The 25282-nt window shown below is 37.7% G+C and overlaps 1 protein-coding gene across 10 annotated transcripts in view; it reads right to left on the bottom strand.

Moving 5' to 3' along the window:
* The window catches only part of LOC126426817 (zinc finger protein 665-like), a 555446-nt gene that overhangs the window by 5273 nt on the left and 524891 nt on the right, over positions 1 to 25282 (bottom strand). For 5 of the 10 annotated variants that reach the window (XM_050088828.1, XM_050088832.1, XM_050088829.1 and 2 more), the window contains one exon: positions 16855 to 20144. The exons of 1 other annotated variant lie outside the window; for it this stretch is intronic. In XM_050088828.1, the coding sequence (XP_049944785.1) occupies positions 18905 to 20144 (1240 nt within the window). In that variant the 3' untranslated portion in view covers positions 16855 to 18904. Of the gene's footprint in view, positions 1 to 3048; positions 3614 to 16742; positions 16832 to 16854; positions 20145 to 25282 lie in introns of those variants that run through there. 4 more of the 10 variants (XM_050088834.1, XM_050088836.1, XM_050088838.1 and 1 more) reach the window with 3 other exon arrangements.

Here is a 25282-nt window from a genome sequence, read left to right as displayed (position 1 = left end):
AACAAGAATTTGAATATTAAAAAGCAGAAGGCCTCAGCTTAAAACATTTCTCTAAATTAAGCAGAAGATCAAAACAATCTCATGCCTTAACAGCAAACAATCGGCTGTAGGCCAAGAACTTAAGACTCAAAAACAGAAATTTGAATTTAAAAGGCAGACGGCCTTATCTCAAAACTTTTCTCTAAATTACGCTCAAGGCCCAAACAATATCACCCCTTAAGGGCAAAACAACTTTAAAGTCGGCTAGAAGCCATACATAAACAAACACCAAGGATAAATAAGAAAAAATAGCACATCAAACGGCGCTCAGAAGTTTCCAGGGGTCGGGCTGGAACTCAAACACTAATGCCAACTTACGTGAGACAGTCAGTCGGCCCAACAATTCTCAATCCGACGGCAACCCAACTGACAGGCAGTCAATGGACCTAGCGAAAGGATAACTTCCGCTCCACCCGACCAGCACACAATGGGGAGTTCAATGGAACACGCAGAAGGTATCGGCGCCCGCAACAAATTACATCCTCAACTGCCAAACTACACGCCATGCTGGACAGCCACAACACGACGAGGAAAATACACTGCCTGAGTTTACATCAACAGCCAGGGCAGGTAACAGGGGCGTTATCGGCCACAAGGTAGAAGATTCTGCTGGTGCACTTCAATTCGAAAATAATCGATTTAAGTTAAACTACACAGGAGGGCGGCTAGAATTTCGCCAACTTGAAAACACACGTTGTTGATTGCAGTAATGTCCCAACAGCCCACTACGACATCAAAGACACAATGTGAACAGGTGAGGATGGCTGGTAGATTAAGTAAAGACTCAACTTTCGTGCCTGGGATCGGTGAACCACGGACCCCGTATCAATGGGAACTGCCCATCACATTCCGACTGCATGTAGACTGCACCAGAAGGCCCGGCCAGGCACGCACCACAGAGACTTCCTCGCTGCTCCACGCAAACCAACCAACGGCACGCTTGGCACAGCCTTAAACTATAAGCGTGAGGCCAAAGATACTACAAGGGTGTAAATATCGATACACGCTGCTGCTGCCACTTGCAGAGAGAGAGGATAGCAGCATGATTGTGATAACTGCAGGACACTGAGCACAGAATAGCAAACAAGGTTTAATGCAAGGCATAAGACGAACCAGCCACGGCCCAATTACACTACTGGGCATTAAAATTGCTACATCAAGAAGAAATGCAGATGATAAACGGGTATTCATTGGACAAATATATTATACTAGAACTGACATGTGATTACATTTTCATGCAATTAGGGTGCATAGATCCTCAGAAATCAGTACCCAGAACAACCAACTCTGGCCGTAATAATGGCCTTGATACGCCTGGGCATTGAGTCAAACAGAGCTTGGATGGCTGCCCATTAAGCTTCAACACGATACCACAGTTCATCAAGAGTAGTGACTGGCATATTGTGACGAGCCAGCTGCTCTCCCATCATTGAACAGACGTTTCCAATTGGTGAGAGATCTGGAGAATGTGCTGGCCAGGGCAGCAGTCGAACATTTTCTGTATCCAGGAAGGCCCGTACAGGACCTACAACATGCGGTCGTGCATTATCCTGCTGAAATGTAGGGTTTCGCAGTGATCGAATGAAGGGTAGAGCCACGGGTCGTAACACATCTGAAATGTAACGTCCACTGTTCAAAGTGCCGTCAATGCGAACAAGAGGTGACCGAGACATGTAAGCAATGGCACCCCATATCATCACGCCAGGTGGTACGTGAGTATGGCGATGGTGAATACACACTTCCAATATGCTGCATTCATCACGATGTCGCCAAACACAGATGCGAACATCATAATGCTGTAAACAGAACCTGGATTCATCCGAAAAAATGACGTTTTGCCAAACGTGTACCCCGGTTCATCGTTGAGTACACCATCGCAGGCACTCCTGTCTGTGAGGCAGCGTCAAGGGTAAGCGCAGCCATGGTCTCTGAGCTGATAGTCCATGCTGCTGCAAATGTCGTCGAACTGTTAGTGCAGATGGTTGTAGTCTTGCAAACGTCCCCATCTGTTGAATCAGGGATTGAGACGTGGCTGCACAATCCGTTAGAGTCAAGTGGATAAGATGCCTGTCATCTTGACTGCTAGTGATACGAGGCCGTTGGAATCTGGCACGGCGTTCGGTATTACCCTGCTGAACCCACCGATTCCATATTCTGCTAACAGTCATTGGACCTCGACCAACGCGAACAGCAATGTCGCGATACGATAAACTGCAATCGCGGTAGGCTACAATCCGATCTTTATCACAGTCGGAAACGTGACGGTACGTAGTTCTCCTCCTTACACGAGACATCACAACAACGTTTCAGCAGACAGAGCCGGTCAACTCCTGTCTGTGTATGAGAAATCGGTTGGAAACTTTCCTCATGTCAGCACGTTGCAGGTTTCGCTACCAGTGCCAACATTGTGCAAACGCTCTGAAAAGCTAATCATTTGCATATCATAGCATCTTCTTCCTGTCGGTTAAATTTCGCGTCTGTAGAACGTCATCTTCGTGGTGTAGAAATTTTAATGGCCAGTAGTGTACATTGAGGCTAAATACATTTGACAGTAAGTGGGCAAATTCTGAAGTAGTATTGCACACCTGATAATCAGCAGCATGACAGAGTTGAAAATATATAATTTACGCACTGTTTCTTGTCACTCTTACAGTGAGTATTGTGGATTGGGAGGAATTGGATGTGCACTGAAAGTTTTATGTTGACGATGTTTTTAAGCTTTAATACAAATTTATGTTGCCATAAGAGATTTATGACGATTATGACACTGATGACAATAATGAAAGTTTTTAAAATCTTATCGAATTATTTACTTTTGAATACATTATGGGAGACGCAGTAATCAATGTCTTACAAATATTTACTATTAAAAACAGTCTTGATCACGATTTATTTATCAAGGTGACCAGTTTCGACCACTACTGTGGTCATCTTCAGACCTACAAGTTGTATACAAATCATTAATTAGAGGGCTACATACATTAAAAAAATTCATAAAGTTATAAAGCTATAAAACCATGAATTACCATTGAGTAGGAAACTCTTTCTGTTGGAGAAACACTACTGGAGAAACCAGTGCACGTTTTACTATATATAATGGAGGCTCCGCCCCCTTCTGACAACATGATGTCATTACTAAGCATTGAGTTATAAGTCGAAATACAACATAAAATTTCGTAATGAAAAGAATATTGACAAGAATTAAAAATAAATACACACTAAACTTAGCTTATTAAACAGCAATTGTCAATTAAGAAGCGTTAAAAATATTTAAACATGTAGGATAAATGAACTTCGGTTTGGCAGTACATGGGTTGCCCTCTCAAGGCCTGTTAGTGAACCATTTGGAACCACTGGTTGCCATGGTGAAGTTGGACGCCGTTCCAAAGATGAGGTAGCAGGCTTCTTTCCACTGAAGTTGTTGTAAAGTCGATAGGCGAGCTAGTGGTTGCCATGGTGAGGACAAATGCCAGTGCAAAGATGTGGCAGCAGGCTTCTTTCCAACGAAGTTGTTGCGAAAGTGGAATGGCGAAGACTGTCACGTCAAACGATGTATTATCGAGCAGCAACATGTCTTTATTGAAATAATTTTCAATGAGTAGGCTGCAATAATTTTTAGCTGACATTTATACTACATGCTGCACAAATACGATACGAATTTGTTGTCCATGTATATGAAATATTGTCAATGAAGTTGGTATGTAAATTACATGTGACAATTTTTAATAGGCATTGCTATTCATTAAGTTATATGCCAGTCTTATAAACAAATAAAAATAATGAAAATGGAAGGAATTTAAAATTATAATATTATGAGCCATAGTGCCAAAAATAGAAGGATGTGAATTAGCAATATACAGTCTAAAAGCATATAAGCAAAAATTCTAAAACAGATCATCAGTCATAAAATTATGTTTGGTGAAATAAAATTACAATGTAAAGATAAAATATTTCCTAAAAGTCTTAATAATCTTAAAAAACGAATGACAGAAGAGTAAACAGTCTAAAGCAGATCATCGAAAAGCTCAAAGAAATGTTTGTCTTTGAACCAAAGTTGTTCGTTTAAAACAGATAATGGATTACTTTTGTGAAGTGAAAATATTTCAATTTCTTCTAAAGTATTTAGCAGTGGTCCTTTTGGCACAGTATTTAATATTCTAAAATTGTTAGAAATGCAACCCTCAGAGTGATTGTATCCATCAAGGTGTTGACCAAATATTGATTTGGTATGTGCAGTACCAGTAGTATGTTCTTTGAAACGTGTTAGAAAGTTACAGCCAGTTTGGCCAATACACTGTTTGTCACAGTCATTACATATTATTTTGTAAACGCCTGACTTTTGGTATATATATGAGTCCTCAATTGTGTTTCAGTTTCCTCTGCAGGGGGTTATTAGTTTTAAATGCTATTGTCACGCTTGTGTTCTTAATTTATCTATTTTATCTGAAATAGGTCCCATGTGTGTCATTTCTGTAAATCTCTTCTTGAAATTTATAACAGCATCATTTGTTTCTTGTAATTTTTTATACAACAGATCAACCTGATGTGAATTATAATTGTTAGCGACTGCTATCTGTTTTAATGTACCAATTTCCTTCTGGATTGCATCAGGTTGAAGAGGTAATTTCAGTATCCTATGTATCATAGTTCTAAAAAATGCTATTTTGTATCATAATGGATGGCATGATGTAGCATTTATTATGTCGGTTGATGTGGGTTTTCTAAAAATAGAAATATTATGTTTTCCATTTTTGTTTGTAATTGTGAGGTCCAGTAAATTAATACTATTGTTACTTTCGTGTTCTACTGCAAATACAAGTTTTGGGTGTAAAGTATTTAAGTTGTTAGCGAAAGCATAAATTTCTTCCTTAGAACAGTTATATAATAGCAATGTATCGTCAACGCATCTTTTGTAGTATATAATTTTATTTGTTATTTCTGGATTATTTTTGAAAAATTGAATTTCAACATAATTGACGAAGATATCTGCTATAGTGCTAGCCAGTGAATTCCCCATTGCAAGTCCATCTTCCCGTATATATATTTTATTATTATATGAAAAATAATTAAAATCTAGAGTAATTCTTAACAGTTCAATGAATTTTACTATTTCTTTGGGGCTCACGATTTTGTGATACGTTAAGTTAATATAGTATCTGGAATAGGTATATTCGTGTAAAGATTTGTGATGTCCAACGATGCAAACCTTGCGTTTTTTGGAATATCCACATCATAAACTAATTTTGTTAATTCAAAACTGTTTTTAATACTATAATTTTCTTCATAATGTAAAAGGATTTTAAGATTTGATTAAGCTTTTTGTTTGGGTTATAAGGGGGACTGTTGGTATTATTAACAACTGGACGAATTCGTAAATTTGATTTGTGTAATTTGATTTGTGATCTCAACTTAGGTAAGGTGGGGTTCATAACTTTAAGTGTTATTTTATCTTTAGGTGAAAGTAGAGTTACTATCATCAATCAGCATTTTAACATTTGTTTGAAATCTTGAAGTTGGTTCTTTATTAACATCAGTTATTCCATTAGCATCAAAAAACTGTAAAGTCTTAAAAACATAATCATCTTCACTAACAATGACAAGAGTATTTCCTTTATCTGCCCTGATTTCAATAGCTTTATTACTTATTAACTTCCGGTTCATTTGTTTTACAAGTTTTAATTCATTATTATGTTTATTTTTATCTTTTTCATTAGTAACGACATTTTTAGTTTTACGTGCATATATTTCAGACCTACTAAATTGTGCATGTTTTGCAGCAACCTTTACGTCAGCAATCACAAGTTTAACATTTGCATTGCTCAATTCTGGAGCTTAATTATATTTTAGGCCTTTGTTTAAAAGTGTTGTCCCTGCAGGAGTAAAAGTAATTTTGGTTAGATTGCTTACTCTTGGATAAAAGTTATGTGCATTTGGTGAAACACCTTACGAACACACATTTTGGTGACTAACAAGGGCTGCAATTTTCTTATTATGCTTATTAAGAAGAATTTCTCGTACTGCATTAATTTTGTCATCTGTAAAGTTAAGTAAGTGTGAAAATATCAATGGTGGCAACTGACTGCTAATTTTTAAATGTAAATTGTACATTCCAATATTTAATGCATCTTTTTCTATATATGCAATTTTAATTTCAGATCTAATCCATAGAATGCTACTCTTCTGTCATAAAAATTTTTCTGTGTTTCATTTGGTATTAAAACAAATTGTTACATAATTAGGAATCACATGATTCATTAGGCATTGTTTGTTAAAAGAAATTTTGAAATTAAGTTTCATTATTTTAGTGCATAACCCTCTAAACATCTTGCAATCTCCCAATAGCTGACTTGGCAATAAATTAATTACTTTTGAATACTTTATGGGAGAGGCAGTGATCAATGTCTTACAAATATTTACTATTAAAAACAGTCTTGATCACGATTTATTTATCAAGGTGACTGGTTTCAACCACTATTGTGGTTATCTTCAGACCTACTAGTTGCATACAAAGCTTTAATTAGAGGGCTACATACATTAAAGAAAATACATAAAGTTATAAAGCTATAAAACGATGCCACCTTTATATATAGTAATACATGCATTGGTTTGTCCAGTAGTGATTCTCCAACAGAAAGAGGTTCCTACTCAATGATAATTCATCGTTTTATAGCTTTATAACTTTCTGTATTTTCTTTAATGTATGTAGCCCTCTAATTAAAGATTTGTATACAACTTGTTGGTCTGAAGATGATCACAGTAGTGGTCGAAACCAGTCACCTTGATAAATAAATCGTGATCAAGACTGTTTTTAATAGTAAAAAAAATTAACGATTTGTGTTACAGATGTTAAGATGAGTATAATGAATTTTATGATCATAAGATAAAAGTATGTCTTACACTGGTATCTCACACAGGCCAGTGAAGTCAAACTTCAAATGATTAATGAAAATTGCTTCATAAATTTTTGTCCATGTTTATGTGCAATTTCACACACACACACACACACACACACACACACACACACACACACACACACACACCAGAGGTTTTCTCCTCTGTGCTGGTCTTGAAACTCCTGGAATAAGCTTTGCTGGTGCTGCTCATTTTTCTATATTTCGACTGATTAGCACATGCTGCAGTGTTCTTCTGTAGCACGCTAGGGTAGAAGTTGGCACAGAAACAGATAACTTAAAAACCTGTGCAGTTAGCATGTTTGTTTATATGTAAAAATAGACGACGGAATTTTCCTTTGTGTGAGACTGAAATGCCGAGTTGAAATTCTAGATTCACATATTTTACTGATCATGGCAGTTAAGCATAATCTATTATTGATTGTATTAATATCCGTTTGAATTTTGGTCTATTGTGAAATTCGAACATTCACGAGTGTCACAATGAACGCCTACTGTTATTGTTAATTCTAGGCTTAAACTCAATTTTGCTCTAATAAGAATTTTGAGAAGAGTAGGCCTATCCTCTTGAAAACAATCTTTCTCTAATTGCACTGTATAATTACTTGAGAAATACTTCACTTGTGAGAAATTTCCGTCGCTTACAAAACTATATTTTCGCAAGTTACCAGTAAGAGTGTTTTTGGATAACTTATTTCGTAGAAAATCAATATTTGTTATTCACAGTTACTGCCAAAGAATAGATCACCCCAAATTTCACCGTATATCGTAGCAAATAAATGCGCATTTTTGAGAATTTTCAGAAGCTGCTTGTCCTATGCATAATCTAACTTGTTGTAAATCAAAGTTTGTGATTTAGGTACTGTAGCAGACATATAATTTTCCATTAAGGAACGTACATATTACCTACATTTTTCATAAATTAACTCCATTTTCAAATTTCCAAGTAGCTATAACCAACCTTAAAAAGTTTACTCTCGTCTTAATAGAAATATCGCTTTCTATATTTGCTTCAGTTCCTACGGGAATTAGTACCTTTTCAGCTCAATTTGAAGTTATTTGTTCACTTTCCTGCAATACAATGCGCCAGCCAAAATTGAGCCCCGGAGTGAATGCGATTCTCAAAAATGGGTTCAGCTGGTTGACTTTTGTGGGGAGCTGGAAATCGTCTTCACTACTGTCAAAGGACTGTCAGCAGCTGCGAATCAGTATGGTGAAGAGTTCCCAAGTGTCATGTACCTGTGGCACCAGTATCAATGGTGACTCAAGTACTGTCCTCTCCTGTGCACCATGTCTCCTCTGAAGAGAGTACGGAATCTCTCATTACTCGTGCACTAGACTGTAACTGGCCTTTCAGTGGCAGATCCAGGCATCCTCCACAGTGTCAAAAGGGACCATGGAGGCTTAGGGTGCTGTACTGATACCCTAAATATCAATTTCTAGGTGCTGTCATTCACTGAAATTGAAACTGAAACTAATCCAGTGGGACTCACTTCACCTGTTTTTGGGAAACCTGTTTAGTCCCGTGTCAGTAGGAGGTAAACGCAAAAGGGCAGAGGTGTATTAACTGTTGGCGGTTCAGTTGTACAGGGAATGATTGTTCCCCTTACGGAAATGGCAGCAAGGGACAGGAAAGGGCATGAGGTGCACCCTGTATGTATACCAAGAGGCCTCATTCAACATCTTGAAGAGGTTATTCCAACAGCCACTGAGGGAATGAGGTGAAAACAACTGCAGATTGTTGCACATGTTGGAATAATTGAAGCGTGTTGTCTGGGCTCTGAGGTCATACTGGGATCATTTCAGAAACTATAGAGACAGCTGAGAAGACCAGCCTTGTGCACAGAGTTTCTGCAGAGCTCACAATTTGCAGCATTATCTCCAGATCTGATTGTGGATCATTGGTTCTACACTGAGTGGAAGCACTGAACCAGAGACTTAGAAAGTTCTGTGACAAGCTAGACTGCTACTTCCTGGACTTGCGCCATTTTGTTGAAAACTGTAGGGTGCCTCTAGATGGGTCAGGTGTGCACTACACATCAGAGGCTGCTGTCCAGGTAGCTGATTGTATGTGGGAGCAAAAAAAAGTTTTTTTAGACTAGGCGACCTACTATGCAATCCTGGGAACAAGAGTTGCAGTAAATCCAGAAGTAGTATCAGTGTAAGATCGAAACAAATGCCTCCCACAGGTGAGAGCATTAAAATCCTAGTGGTTAACTGCTGAAACATTCGCAACAAAGTGCCAGAATTCAAAGCACTCGTGAAAAGCAATTAAGGCTCCCTAATACTGAAAGCCATCTGAAACCTGAAATTGATAGCAATGAGGTTTTTGGGGAAAATTTAAGTGTACACCTAAAGGATAGGCTAATGGGAAATGTAAATAATGTATTTGTCACAGTACACAAAAACTGAAATCCACTGAGGTAGAAACTGAAGCTGGATGAGAGACTGATTGGGCAAGACTCTGTATCAGTGGTGGACATGAAATGCTAATTGGATCCTCTACTGCCTTCCAAACTCATCTCCTGATGTAACCAGAAACTTCGGAGACATTCTGTGGACTTGAAGTACTCAAAGTAGGTGTCTATGATGCAGTTTGATGTTACAGCAACGGAAATAATGGCAGAACTGAAGTGATGAATAGAGCTGGTATAGATCCTGGTGTGTTTAAAACAAAGGCTTTTTACACCATCGACGAGAGCTTGGTCAAGAAAGCTAATGGATCAATGTCTGACCTGCAAATATGGGCCAGGGAAATGCAACGAGAGAAAAGAAATCTGGAGGATGTATGAGTATGGACGATTTTAAAACTGAGGTAAGCTTATTACATGTAGAAGTATGAGCAGAAAATTTTTGAACCTCATTTTCTCTGTTTTAGGCTTCTCACGTTATTATAACCATTCAAATTTGTGGCAAAATAATATTTCTGCATATTTTATATTATTTTTCCGTTAAAACACAGCTTTTTTTACACATGCAAGATTTTAGATTTGTACTTTAATAAATACGGCTGTAATGATTTTTTAAATAAATGTTTACATTTTCCATTATATCTCCCCTTAAGGTACAGTAAGTATTTTAGAGCCCATGTATCCTATGCAGTTTTTCTTGTTATATACTACTGCCTCTCAAAAATATGGAATACTAGTTTCTAAAACACTGTACACATTTGTTCCTGAATTCGTCCCCTTTACTGTATTTTCTTCTTTCATTTCATTCTCTTGTGGACTAACAACTGGCTAATAAATTTTCTAATTTCTACCATTTTTAAACATATTGTAATTTTTGCACAGTATCAGTATACTCATGGTAAATGTATTGGCACTTTGTACTTCTAATTAATTTTGATTTGCACAGTTAAAATAATTATTGCTTACCACATTTATCCTCAGTATCAACACAGCCTTTTTATTTGTATTATTATTACTACAGTATTTCTGAAGACTCCTTCCATTACGATTGTCCAAGTGTTTCCAATATTTTCTTTTTCTAAGCATGTCACTTCAACAGTTCTGCCAGATATGGAATATGACAACTACACTGGGTCACCTAATGGTCAGCAAACCTTTTCTTATAGATAGTTTTTTTTATTCCGTTACTGTAATACAAAGCAACCTCAGATCTAAACAAATTCTGCTGCCCTGTAATTTTATGTCCCTAACAATATCCCTTCACCTACACCCTGGCCTATTCAAAAGGGTGAAAGGTTAAGAATGTACAACTCTGTGTGCTAGTGCAAACAAGGATCCCTAGATATTAATAATTTTTGTCTTTTCTTTTTTGGTTACAGTTCTACCTTCTGTGCTCAACCATAGCTCAGTGCATATGCTAGTACAGTGGAGTTGATTTAGTCTGATATGCTTGCGAGTCTTTTCTCAGTTACTTGTGCTAAAGCAGACATGGTTTGTGCCATCTACAACAGCCTCACTTGTGTTTTATCTCTGTCACAGAGCAGGCAACCCATCCCTGTTGCTATCGAGACTGGCAACTTCATCTTTCCTGGGGGGCCCAATATAAACTAGCACTGCAATAACTGCATACTTCTCTGACTATATTCGTGACTCTTAATTGGCCCTCAAACAATCACGCAACTATCAACTCTATCTTGTCCACAATCCACCTGGTGTTCTGCACTGAAGCAGCTCCCATATTCCCAAAAATGATGCTGATACAGTTTCATGCTAGGATTTCATCCGTTTCTCTTTCTGTTTAAGCACAACTCTCAGCTGCTACTATCAATCATCCTTATAGTGTTAGCTAAATTTTCATACACTGAGAACTAATATTTTCCACCATATCCTTACTTTCCCTGTTCTTGTCAGAAGGAATATCAAACTGTGTTTCTATTAAGTAGGTTGTGCATCTTCATACCTGCAAAATGATGAGAGTTAATGCTATGATTGTGGCATTCCAGCTACTTAAACATAAAAAGAATGCAGCGCTGAGTTTATTTCGTTGCTAATATCACTGTACCAAAAGCCGTCATGTCATGTTTCCTCCACTAACATATGAATAATCTTTTCTCTGGACATTAAAAACAAATGATACAGTTTTTTCTTACTGTTACTTTTATTACATTACTTATTTATTTATTTGTCATTTCAAAAGTACCGAAATGTCAAATATATATATAAGTGTTGACATAATTTTACACAAAAGAGGACGAAAAATTGGACACTTCAAGTGCATTTGGTGTATCTCTCATAAGGTCTTGCATGGTGCAGGTGGTTGGTGATGAGGAACACAGCAGATTGGTCTTGCATCTCATTGTGTTTGACCATAATCTATTGAGAGACCTCCATATTGACCACTTCTCCGAATATCCAGGAGGAAGTTCTTCCTTTGGAGCGATCCATTCTCCCAAATACCGACGTTTCTCCCGCCATCGCGAGATCCTTGCCACATGTGGATTCTCGATGAGAGCCTCAGTAGTTGTCAAGAAGCTCTTTCTTGATATCTACCTCATATAGTGGATGGGCGTTCTTCGTTGTGGCCTTACTTTTCTCATATCTCGCAGCTACCTAACGTCTCATTTCAGGAGGATCTTTGCCAGCGAGGCAATGGAGTTTGTCCACGGGAATAGGTCTTAAGCAACCCGTGATAATCTGGCAAGACTCATTTAGAGCCTCATCTACGTTCCTGGCATGACTGGACTAGTACCACTCTAAACATGCATATTCAGCAGTGGCACAACGTAGAGCAGGCGCGCTTGAGCTCACAGTGCATGGATTAGCACTCATGACATGTGTCAATTGTCGCACTGTTTTATTTCTGGCTGCCACTTTCTGTTTGGTGTTTAGGCAATGCTTTTTATGTGTTAGCGCGCGATCCAGTGTTACTACAAGATATTTGGGAGTAGGATTATGTTCGAGTGCGATACCTCCCAAGGATATATTTAAGGATCTATTTGCCTGTTTATTCTTGAGGTGGAAAGCGCAGATATGCGTCTTGGCAGGATTAGGTATCAAGTAATTCCCATAATAGTAAACAGTGAATTCTTCCAAAGATTTTGATGGCGTATCTTCTACAGTCTCAAAACAGTCAGCCTGAGTAGTGATAGTGCAGTCATCAGCATAAATAAAGCTTCGAGCTCCTTCGAGCTCCTTCAGGGATAGGTTGATCGTTGGTATAGATGTTGAATAATAGCAGTGCAAGCACATTGCCTTGTGGCAGCCCATTTTTTTGAGCTCCCCACCTACTTTTCTTATCCTAAAATTTCACAAAAAAATCTGGAATTCTAATATTGTACATGCATGTGAAGTCTTTAGTTATGTCATAAACTTTATTCAGAAGGAGCCGATGGATGATCGCATCACAAGCTGTGGATAGATGGATAAATACAGCACCTGTAATGTGCCATTTCTCATATCCATCTTCGATATGTTGTGTTAAGTTTAATATCTGAGATGTGCAGCTCTTCCCTTCTCTGAAAGCTGTTTGTTGTGGTATTAGAAGAGGCTCCGCCTTTTTAATCATTCTCTGAAGACAGAGCCTCTCCAGTATTTTGTAGAGGTGACAGAGTAAAGAGACTGGTCTATAATTTTTGGGATCTTTCCTATCCTTGCCATATTTCGGTATGGCAATTACTCTTTATTTTTCGCCATACTTTAGCGATCTTCCACTCTCGAATACAGTTGCCCATAAATTGCAGTAACCAAAGCATTTTAGCGAAACCAAAATTCTTGATTTGTTCAGCTCTAAAGTCATCCAGTCCTGCTGCTTTTCCCTATTTACATTTCAATTCTTCAACAGAGAAATAAGGAGATAAGATACTATTCTCTTGGTCTGTTTGCCTGGATAATTGTTTCCTCTCTATATTTCTAGATTTAGGTGATCTGCCATTAATTGGGAGTTGTTGAGCAATTTGGTCTGGTTTAATATTAAAATATATGTTGACCTGAGTGTTATCATTACTCAGGCGATGTAATAGCCTCCAGGCCTTTTGACTACTTTTACTAGTGTCACAGTCTGCCATTAATTGAATCCATTCTTCTCTGTTTGCCTGAGATATTTAAGAGAGGACATTCTGTACATGAATTGATTTGGCTTCACTAAAAGGATCTTCTTCAAACTTTATGTAGTACTCCTAAAAAAGAGTCATCGTTTCAGGTGTTATACCCTCGATATAGTTCATTCTGCATCCCCTTAGAATTTATGCTCAGGAGGAAGCATTAACGATGTTAACAAAATTTTTATATTGATCTATCACAGGAGCTATAGTTACAATTTTCTCATGTAATAACTTTGACAATTTCTGCCAATCAGCCGTTTTGAAGTTGTACCTTCAGGTGAAAGTGATTTCTTGAGGGCTTACTTGTGGGAGAACTTGACACATAATAGGTCGATGTGTATTTGGTATGGGCTTACAGACGGATTTAGTGCAGGTATGAAAAATACTTTCACTAACAAAAAGCAGATATGGATTACAGCCTGCGTGCACTGAAAAAAGAATGAGGTAGTTTGCTGTCATGAAGGAGTGAGAGATGGAAAGTTTCATCCCAAAGGAGGACAGCCTCACCATTTTGATCCTCTTGAGTGTACCCCCTAAACATGGCTGTAAATGTTGAAATCATATACCGCAATAGAAGCTTTCCCTGTAATAAAATGTTCAGGTGGGGTGAAGAAAAAAATCTGTTGCTGGAGGTTTATACACTGATGTGACTCTACTGTTACTCAACAATAATAATTTCAATATTGTTATCATCTAACTGACGAACACTACCGACTTAAAGGTCAGGTCTTATAAGGATAGCGCTTCCATACTGTGCATATTGTGTTTCAGCAACTAGTTTTATTCCAGGAACTGAAGGACGTCTCTGCTGGGTGTATGTGTGTATTTCTTGAACACAGAAAATATCACAGTGCTTAGTGTGGCACGTCTTGCAAGAGTTGTTGCTTGCAGGGAGGTATTCCGTCAATATTCATGGATATTATAGTCAACAATGGCCCAAAAACGACCACTGATTCAATGTCTCTAATACTTCTGATGTGACAGGATCAGTCTACTCATAATTATTCATAGTAATGCAAATACTTAACAAATGACCCATAACATGCTTTATGGCAATATTTGTTGAAAATCAACTAACCTGAGTATAACTGAATAGAGTTAACTAATGCAACCACCACAGGGGGATACTGGTGTTTCTCAATCTGTTCATTATGAGACAAAGTATGAATTACATATATCTATCTCATGTGCCACGCACTGTAACCTAAGATATGAAACTATGTCGATGTGCAACTGCATAGCTACAACTTGTACAAATTTATGGGTATAAATGTATGAGAGAGTTACACCTGCAGTCGCATGTGGCACACTAGTTAACTTCCCCTTAGTAAACGTAGCCACATTAAACTTGAACAATAAAAAATTTTAATAGCACAAATACTTACACACACAAATCCAAATAAGTAGCATGAATCTGCAAACTATTTCCACAATTATATATTTTAGTGAAAAGTAGCTTTTTTCAGCGTTATATGAAATCTGTGTCATCTTCCAACAACCTCCATTCACTCACGTAATTTCATACAAAAAGTACTCTAACTCTTCTTATAACAATATTTAGAATCATACTTTCTTGATTTATGATTCAGTTTGGCCTCAAGTGAACACTAATGTTAGTCTTTTGACAGATGTCGAACAGTATAGGTTTTGAAAAGAACCATTTTGGACAGGAGTGGAAGGTAACAATTATCGTATCAAATGATTTTCCGTAGAACTTTTTGGTTGGCCAATGCCACCCATATTAGCTTTAAGTGAATGGTAATATAATGGCATGTGACGAGGGCCTCCCATTGGGTAGACCGCTCACCTGGTGCAAGTCTTTCGATTTGACATCACTTCAGCGACTTGCGCGTCGATGGGGATGAAATGATGATGATTAGCACAACACAACACCCAGTCCCTGAGCGGAGAAAAATCTCTGACCCAGCCAGGAATCGAACACAGGCCCTTAGGATTGACAGTCTGTTGCACTGACCACTCAGCTACCGGAAGTAGAGCAATGGTGATAATGTGAAGATAGTCCTTACAGCCTTTATGGTATTTACCAGATATATTTCAGCACAAAACGTCTAAAAGTGGTCAGGAACATCATATGATGATGGCAGTAATAACCAGTTACTAATAATGACATTTGTTTTGGAGTTATCATATAAATACCACATTATAACAATTAATGGCACTTTGTCAAAATAAAGTACTATTGTCAATACCTCTCATTCCCTTTGTCATTTGAACTCCGATTGTAACATATCACTGTGGGTTACTTTACTTAATTTCTGTACAGAATCATCAGAATCAACACAAGCTTATTTTCAGTGATGAGACTATTAAAATAGGGCAGTTTCGAGTCAGGATTTAAGCTTCATGAGAGTAGCAGTATTGTAAGTTTGTGAATTCAGAGCTCTGTTCTTCCTTGAATAATATGGTTCAAATGGCTGTGAGCACTATGCAACTTAACTTCTGAGGTCATCAGTCGCCTAGAACTTAGAACTAATTAAACCTAACTAACCTAAGGACATCACACACAGCCATGCTCGAGGCAGGATTCGAACCTGCGACCATAGCGGTTGCTTGGCTCCAGACTGTAGCGCCTAGAACTGCACGGCCACTCTGGCCGCCACTTGAATAATAATAGTAATGATTTTTGTCTCAGCAAGCGTTACTGAGAGAACAAAATATTATCTGTTATGATTAAAGTAAACCATCCACAAAGAGCGCAGTACCAACAGGAACTGTAGTAGAAATATGTAACTAAGTAGCTGGACAGAATAGTGTAACAACATTACTATAAAGAGAATGGCACAATTTAAAATCCATGCAATTTCATTCCAGGTCACAACCAAAATATCTCATCAATTGTGTGAAGACTGGGAGCCCACGAACTGCAACTAGATCAGGATTCCCTCAATATTTAAAAGCCACTGCAATATTACAGCCCAGATAGCAGCAAACTATTATGTTGCAAGAACAATCATGACAGATACATTCTCATTTCGGTAAAAACCCACACAGCTTAAAGTGTTGCAAAACTCAAAAATGCCTATCACTTAAAAACAACTGTCTCTAGTTATTAAAAGTATAAGAAAACTTAATAAACAAACTACCTTACACCAATAAGAAATTGGTAGTAAATGGAAAAAACTGACCAGAAACAAACATTATGAAGTATAAGACAAAGCATTATCAAAGATTTCTGAAAACCTCACATTTACTCAGAGAAATTATGGAAAATATACACTATGAAATCATGTTTAAAGCAGATAAAAGACAACGAAAAAAATGAGGTTAAAACAAAGCAATTAGAAAGAAAGTACATGTGATAAATAAACTTATTACAATAAAAATTATGCATTTGGATTAAATTCATAACCTAGAAATCACACTGAGCTCTTTCAACTGTCCTTGTGTTTCTACAAACAATCGGAATTATAATCTGACACTACATGATGACAGTTTTCCCACTGATGTTTGTACAGTAGTTACATGGTATTTAAAAACAGACCAATTATTAAAAGATTTGATGCATAAAATTAATGTACAGAGCTTTGTAATACAAAAATTTTTCACAATAAATACGGCACTTGAACTCACAATACTGTATTGACATAAAATTTAACAAAGCAGAAAAATTGAATTACTACACAATTTACCAAAAGGCCTTTTTTGTGAAGATATACTGTTAATCCAAATCACTAAATCCACTTCCGTAGGAGGAGTGTTTGCTACCCAGCGTCATTGTGGCTATGTCATGTAGTAATGAAATATACAACCAGAAATGAGTGGTTATCAGTCTAGTGACAGTATGTTAAAAAAATGGCATAAATAACTTTGCCAAAGAGCAGATGGTTTTGCCTGGTGCCTGGGTAAGTGCATCTCAGAAGCAGCGAATGTGGTTGGCTGTGCAGATGCTTCTACTGTGAGCCTCTATGGAACATTGTTGAAAGATGGTGAAATCACAAGTTGACAAAGGTTGTAGGATGCCCATCCATTATCCAGAACAAGCAAATCAGAACCTAGCTGCTCTGTAAAATGGGATAGATGGCAATCCGTGGAGACAGAAGAAAATGCTTGAGCAGGCTCGAGAGTTTCAAGCTATTAAGCAGACACTGTTGAACATGAGTCCCCAAGTTATATAACAGCTTTGTATTCCCATGTTTATCTAATGATGTTGTCAGTTACAATAGCAATACAAATAAGATAATCGAGATTGGACTGCATACCTATAAGGCAGTGTCACATGTTGAGATAAATGACCAGACCAGACCAGACCAGGTGAATGGTTGTGCTCAGATATTTCATTATCCAGATGAATAGTTGTTTCATACACGCACCACACAACTGGTGCAGAAAGATGGAGGCAGTGTCATGCTATGGGAGATATTCATATGAGATGGCAAGAAAACAGCTGGTCATAACTGAAAGCACCATGACAGATGTGGAGAACAGGAAAATTACTGCAAACTTATCACTTAATGCTTGATGTATTTACAGAGAGTGACAACATCTTAAAGCAGGATAACTGACCAAATCACAAGGTAAGAATCACACTGCAATGATTTGAGCAGCATGATGGTTCACACTGTTGTCTTTCCCACCCAGCTCACCTCAATAAATCATGATGAAATAAATCTGGGATGCTATTGCACACCAACTTGACAGCAACAAACCGATAGCCTACAGTTAATGGGAAAGGTGTGAGATGTGTGCAGACTTGTAGTCCAATTTACAACTGAAAAACTAACGAAGAACTAATGAGTCCATACCATAGAGGTGCACTATTGTATTGCAGTCTGTAGGTAAAACAAAACGCTACTAGGCAGATGATTATAATTTTTCCCTTACCTCTGCATACATGCCACCATCAGTTATTTCCTAATGGAGAACTAGCACAGAAAGTTCACATGTGTGCAGATTATTGACCACACAAATAGCAATACTATGAAGGAGGCATACCTCAATAATATGTTCACATAATCAAGAGATTTTTGTATCTTTCTCCATTCTTGAGATAAATATCCTACATTCTGAATGTGTAATGAACACATTTCTGCTGTCGCCGGGGTAGTGGATACAGCTTCATGAAGATTGAAATGGCAGTTTCTTTCAAATAATTAGCAGCATACTGGTACATTCTCTTGAAGAATATAGGGTCCTGATAACTGCACAAAACTACTTCTCAAACGAGTAAAAGATACCTCTCAATGCACAAATTTTGGGTAGCCCGAACAATTAAAGCATGGAGCATTTGCAACAAAAAATCACAATTGTGTGCTTCATATGTTGTATTTTGTATGTAACTTCTTCGAATGTGAAGCTGTGGAAATGGATTTGTCATATTTTTTGTGACCTCTCTGTAGCACATGCGAACAATTTTAGTAAAACACGTGTGGTCTTCTATCAACATGTGTAGGTCTGCAAACCTCAACAATACTTTGAATGGTCTCTATGTAGTGTGTATTAATTTGTGTTTCCTGTGACTGCCCCAATGAGTAAAAGATTTTCCACAAATACTACATTTGTAGGGTCTCTTTCCACTGTGTATTAACTTGTGGGCCTTGAGATTACTCAATACATTAAATAATTTACCACAAGTATCACATTTGTGGGGTCTCTCTCCTGTGTGTATCAACACATGGGTCTTGAGACTGCTCGACTGAGTAAATGATTTTCCACAGACATCGCATTTGTGTGGTCTCTGTCCAGTGTGTATTAATTCGTGTTTCTTGAGACTGCCCCTTTCAGTAAACGATTTTGCACACACATCGCATTTGTGTGGTCTGTTTCCTGTGTGTATTAAAATGTGGTTCTTGAGATGGCCCGACTGAGTAAATGATTTTCCACAGACATCGCATTTGTGTGGATTCTGTCCGGTGTGTATTAATTCGTGTTTCTTGAGACTGCCTCTTGCAGTAAATGATTTTCCACAGGTATCGCATTCGTGGGTTCTCTCTCCAGTGTGCATTAATCTGTGTTTCTTAAGATTGCATAACAGAGTAAACATTTTACCACAAACATCACATTTGTGATGTCTCTTAGCACTTACCACAGTGTGGACATGAACATGGTCACTTGTACATAAAATTCCAAAGTCATTACATCTGTCAAGTTTCTCTTCAGCTTGTTTCACAGTATGTGTATTACATATGTCATTAAAGGATTTTTTAAAAGTTTTCCTGGGTACCTTGTATGAAATGGGCTCCTCAGTCTGTTCCACGATTCCTTCTTGTACATACTCTAAGGAGATATTGTTTTCATGATCATCACTGCATTCAAGTTTCTCACTGTTGGTAGCAGATAATGCTTGGTCACCCTCCCTCATTCTCAAATGTTCTTTCAAGCAGTCATCAGTGGGCAGTACCTCACCACATGACTTACACACAAATGCAGGTGCCTGCACACCGTCAATGTGGATGAAGATATGCATTATGAGTCTGTATTTTGAAGGGAAGCTCTGTAGGCAGAAACTACAGTTAAACTTATGGAATTCCTTTTCCCTGATGCTACAACTTAATCTTGTGCCACATAAGCCGTCTTCTTGTGAAGTCTGTACTTTGGTACAGTTGTGAGACACACTGCCATCTGTTGACTTCTCTGCATATCTCTCCAGCTTGTCATTGACTACTCCTTGATGCAATGTTTCTTGATATGAAATGTCACAGCTGTCACCAGCACTTTGAATGAAACTGAGGAAGGAGGAAAGAGATGTGAAATGTTGATTTACACAATACAAAACAATATTTCACCATCCACAAAATGGGGCCTATAAACCAAAAGATAAAAATGTATGGCCATCACAGATAACTTATTCAGTTAATGTAAGAGATTTAAAATTGTCATGACATTCTACCAGAACGATAGAATTTTCCTAATATGAAACATTTTTATGAAGCAAATGATCACAGGAAAATGATCACAGGAAATTGAATAACACCCAGTCTCATTCAGTGCTGACTAGGTTCCCTTATTTTCTAGTAGATTCTACTATTAAAAGTCTTGCAGTATTTTTAAAATACTGTTTTACGATATTTTACACCAAATTATTACATTTATTAGAAATAATATCCTCTAGCTTTCGACATAAAAATATCCACCAAAAGATGAAGGGAAACAAAAAATAAGAGTAATCTATGATTTTAAAATAAAAACCAATCACTCTTTCCATGTGGATTTTTCTTTGATTTGGGGGACTCTTTACGCTTTGGGTAGATATTCTTAAAACCACCAATGATCAATTTATTTCTGAAACCAATAAAGCATGGCATTTTATGTGACTCCAAATTGATCACCAACATCACATTTCTTATTGGCTAGGTGGTACGGCCATCAACCATGTGGCCAACACCTGTACATATATAAGAAATAATGTCAGGTCAATAAATGAAGGAACAAATACATAAATTTCCAGACTGATGAACAAATGTGAATGACACATACAAATTATTCCAACATTACATGTGTATTGTTAGCAGCACAGTTTACGTGTAGCCCTTTCTAATTGACATACTGTCTGGCAGGGAGGTGGCCAATGCACTTACAGCCCCCCATTCAAAATTATCTTTACAACAACTCAATATCTGGTCCCCTGGAGTTCCAAAACATCCTTGACTGATCAAACAAATGTATCAATGGTGACATCAGCACGAATCATGTACAGCAAATCCTACCATAATCTTCTGAGAGCAAGTAATTGCAGTAGGTGCATGGCCCATCCGTGTGATATCTGGGTCCAATCATTCCACCTGCAGCTACCCCATTCCATCACAATGAAAATGGACATCTTTGAGCATCCCAATGAGGTCATTTTAGTGTGTATATGGCTGTGGGTGGGTAGGAGCATGCACATACTTCTGTGCTATTATTCTATCTCGATTGCTGCTTTTGACTGTTTTGCTTTTTGATGGATATATGGTTTCAAGTAACCAATGACAGTGAGAAATTACAGTTTGCTTTCATCAAAAACTGAAACTTTGCTGCAGAAGATGGCTGTGCAAAGAAACATACTAAGAAATATTTCTGTCTTGAGTTTGCTCATAGAGGTTAGCCTTAAAATCTCTGAACAAAATGATCATGATCTCAATTGTGCTGCAGATTGTTGATCGCTGTTTTCTCAGATATACTGCAGATCACATTGTTGTGGTAAGGTTACGACAAGAGTTGTTTTCAATGCTACAAAACCTGTCATCTGCCACATTTTAGTCATAGGTCACTTAAAATCAGCTGTGTTTGTGTGTGTCCTATAACCAAGCAATGTACCTGGTAGTAGATGTAGTAATATTGCAGTGGCAAGTGACACACATCAGCTATCAAGCAGTTTTAATCAGACTACAGTAAAAGTTATTTTCTATGTGATTAATAAAAACCTTTGCAGTTAATCACTACATTGCGTAGAACAGTTATACACTGTCAATAATGCCATACACCAGAAAACATTCTTTAAGAGAAACTCTCAGTAAAATGGGCTTCTGTCTAAAATCTCCAGACACTAAGTCAATGTAGAATATTATATCCCACTGACTACAGTACTGTATGCTGAATTTAAAAAAAAAAAATAAATAAATAAAAATAAAAAAAAGCACCTTTTCGGTATGCCCTATGTAGGTATATTACTTACACAGTTGCTTCCACATAGGCCATATTATAAGAGTAGATGCCTGGTGTGCCCATTATCAAAGTGACTGGAAACACCTCACACTTTCAAAGATTACAGATGACATAGATGGCAGGTACTGCCTTTGCCCGAACACTCCTATCAACACATATACAAGGAGGACACAGCCACAATTACACACTGTTCCAACATATTATCTGATTAGGGAAAGGCAGCGTATTCCAGCCATTCACATTCTCAGGATGGAGCAATATCCTTCAAATGTACACTGGATGTGAGTGCTCAGTTTCTTGGATTCTACAGACCAGGTATGGCACATGCTGATAGAATTTTTCTTGTCATTTGGCTTACTGTTGGTGAGGGCCACATTACAGTAATTATTGTGCAATGTATCATTTTCCCCTGGGTTCAGTAGAAGAGGCACGATTGCTTTCTCACATAAAGCTGAAATTTTCCTACTAGTTCAGCTGTTATGTAGCAGTACTTGAAAATAATAAGTCATATCTAGGTTTCTTGTGGCATTACATCAACACTGTCTGAGTTGCCTCCTTTTCTCCCCTCTGGTGTTTAGGTTTGTTCCTGCCTGATACAGGAGTTTTATGGGCTATCACAACAATAGTAAATCCTCCTCATTGCTACTCATATTTTTGTTGACCCAGATCACAAAAGAAACGATGCAGACAGCTGTTCTGTGCTAAATATTCACTGTAGACAAACAACATTGGAACTATCACCAAGCTTTCCAGATGGTGAATACTGTGGGTTGACACTTACTTCCACAACAGGGCAAGTGCACCTACAGTGTGGTGGATCTACCTTACAATAATCATAGCCTGGCAAGATGTAAGCATTTTTGAATATCAGCAGGTGGTAAAACAATCCTCTGTTTGCTCTATGTGGTATCCACCTCAGTGACCTCCTTTTGACATGCGTATGTGTGTAGGTTACAATTATAATTAAGCAGGATTAGAGATTAGTTGTGAGAAAACAAATAACTGTGCTGAAGTAAATTCTAGCACTTGTATTTGAACATAGCTCATCTCACAACCCACCAGGAAATGCTGGCATTACACCTGCATATTGCTTACATTAATATCTCCTAAAAATGAAATGGCTGGCAAAATTTTAGGATAATATTAGCAATGCTTCTTGCAAAGAGGATCTTGGCAAATCAAAACAAAATCTGTTGTTATCACTGAGTAACTCCCCTAAGAATTCATACAGCTAGGGTCTGATCTCAGTCCTCACTTATGCCTCACATACACCAAAAACACAGTTTGTCCATTCAGCAATCCTTACCCACAGTGGCAACCAGTCAGATACTGTGCCCTGACAGCATGGGAGTATTGAAACATTTACAGAGTGACTCACGTGAAATACTGTGACCGTCTACAAATAAAAAGTTTCATTTACTTCACTTGTGCTATCTAACTATGAATGTTCCATTGCAGTATAGGAGTAATTAAATCAATGATAAGCTTTTGTGTCATTACTACAATTGATTAGGGAGGTGACAATTTTAGGGTTTTCACTGCGGAACTTGGTGATTCCAACACAAAACCATCAATGTTTGCATCTGGGGACTGGGTCCACTTGTGATTCATGGGATATTTTGACAGTTGTTATTTCATTTATGTTTCTTCTCCAATGAGAATGATGGTGGCTTTAGGTTTCAAGTATTTTCTATCTTGTTCTCTTGGGATAGAGTAGAACATCAAGTAACACCCCCATCAGCTGCCACAACCCCCAAGTCACTATCAAATGTGTTCTTGAACACTTTGCTAGTGAAAGTTCCAACACTGAAATTACCAAGATGTCTCATTGGAACAACCTTCCCATAACAAAAGTGAGTGACATGCAGATATCCTAGTCTATTGCTGTACAGTCATGGTTCAAGTTGGTACAACTGTTGCAACACTTATGTTCCTGATTCATATGCAGCTTTCTGATATTTCTCATGGAGTTCTTGTCCCTTAAATGTCACAGTAAAACAAAGCTTGTGATATTTGGGACTTACGGCATCATCTCAAAGCTGATTACATGAGCAGTTACACATACTGTTAACCCTTATGAACTTGAGTTTAATATTATATCTCTTAACTGCAGCTTACCATTTTAGTTATTCATAATTTTCCTCAAGTATGTGTTGCCTCATTTCTACCAGCCAATCCTAATTCCTGTGTAACTTCCAGAAAATAACTTATGATAACCAATAACTTACTAAAGTATGTAGTGAGAATATATGTTATTAAGTGTACAATTAAAAATTCTATCAGCATCTCCACAGCACAATGTCAAGATTTCCTAATTTTGTGACTTTTTGGTAATAGCTAAATTATTTCACATGTTTCAGTTGTGTGGCACCCACTTACCATATGAAACATTTATCTTGGCAAAGTGGAGTGACATGCATGCCTCAACAAAACAGACAGACACAAAGTACATAAAACTGCAATGGAAGGATATCTAGGGAGGGTCCACACACTAACATGTGGTTAACGAAGATGGATGGCAGGTCTTTCTAGTAGTAAAGGTACCAGCCACCACCATACCTACCATATGCTAGCTTGCAGAGTATCTATGTAGATGTAAATGCAGAATGGTTTGGATGATTATACCATTTGGTCTTGTACCATTAGCCAACATGACCTTGCTATGTTAGTACTGTGAACAGCTAAAAGCAAGGGGAACTATGCCTGTTATAACCACATGCTGCTCTGCTGTATAGTTTAATGATCATGACATCCAATTGGGTAAAATATTCCAGTAGCAATATAGCCTCCCAATAAGATCTCTGGGAGGGGGCTACACTCGTGGATATCATCAGGTGAAAGAAACAATATTGCTACAAGTCAGAGTGTGGAATGTGAAGTCCCTTGATTCATTAGGTGAGTCAGAGAACATGAAATGAGAAATGGATAAGATGAAGTTTGATATGGTGGGAATTAGTGTGGTGCATGGGAGGAAGAACAACATTTCTGGTCAGGTGAATACGGAGAAAAGAAAAGTAATGCACCAGTAGAAGTTATTATAAATAAGAATATACAAATGTAGGTAAACTATAATGAACAGTATTGTTGACTCAGTTTCATAGCCAAGACAGGTAAAAGGCAAAACTATCCACAACTGTACAGGCACGTATAATTACTAGCTCTGTCAATTATAAAGAACTTAAAAGAATGTATCAGCTTGTACCTAGATAAAATTTTGAAG

Source organism: Schistocerca serialis, chromosome 11 (assembly GCF_023864345.2).
Source record: "Schistocerca serialis cubense isolate TAMUIC-IGC-003099 chromosome 11, iqSchSeri2.2, whole genome shotgun sequence".
Lineage (NCBI taxonomy): Eukaryota > Metazoa > Arthropoda > Insecta > Orthoptera > Acrididae > Schistocerca > Schistocerca serialis.
Note: the sequence above shows the minus strand (reverse complement) of the source record. Positions and strands in the feature narration are given on the sequence as shown.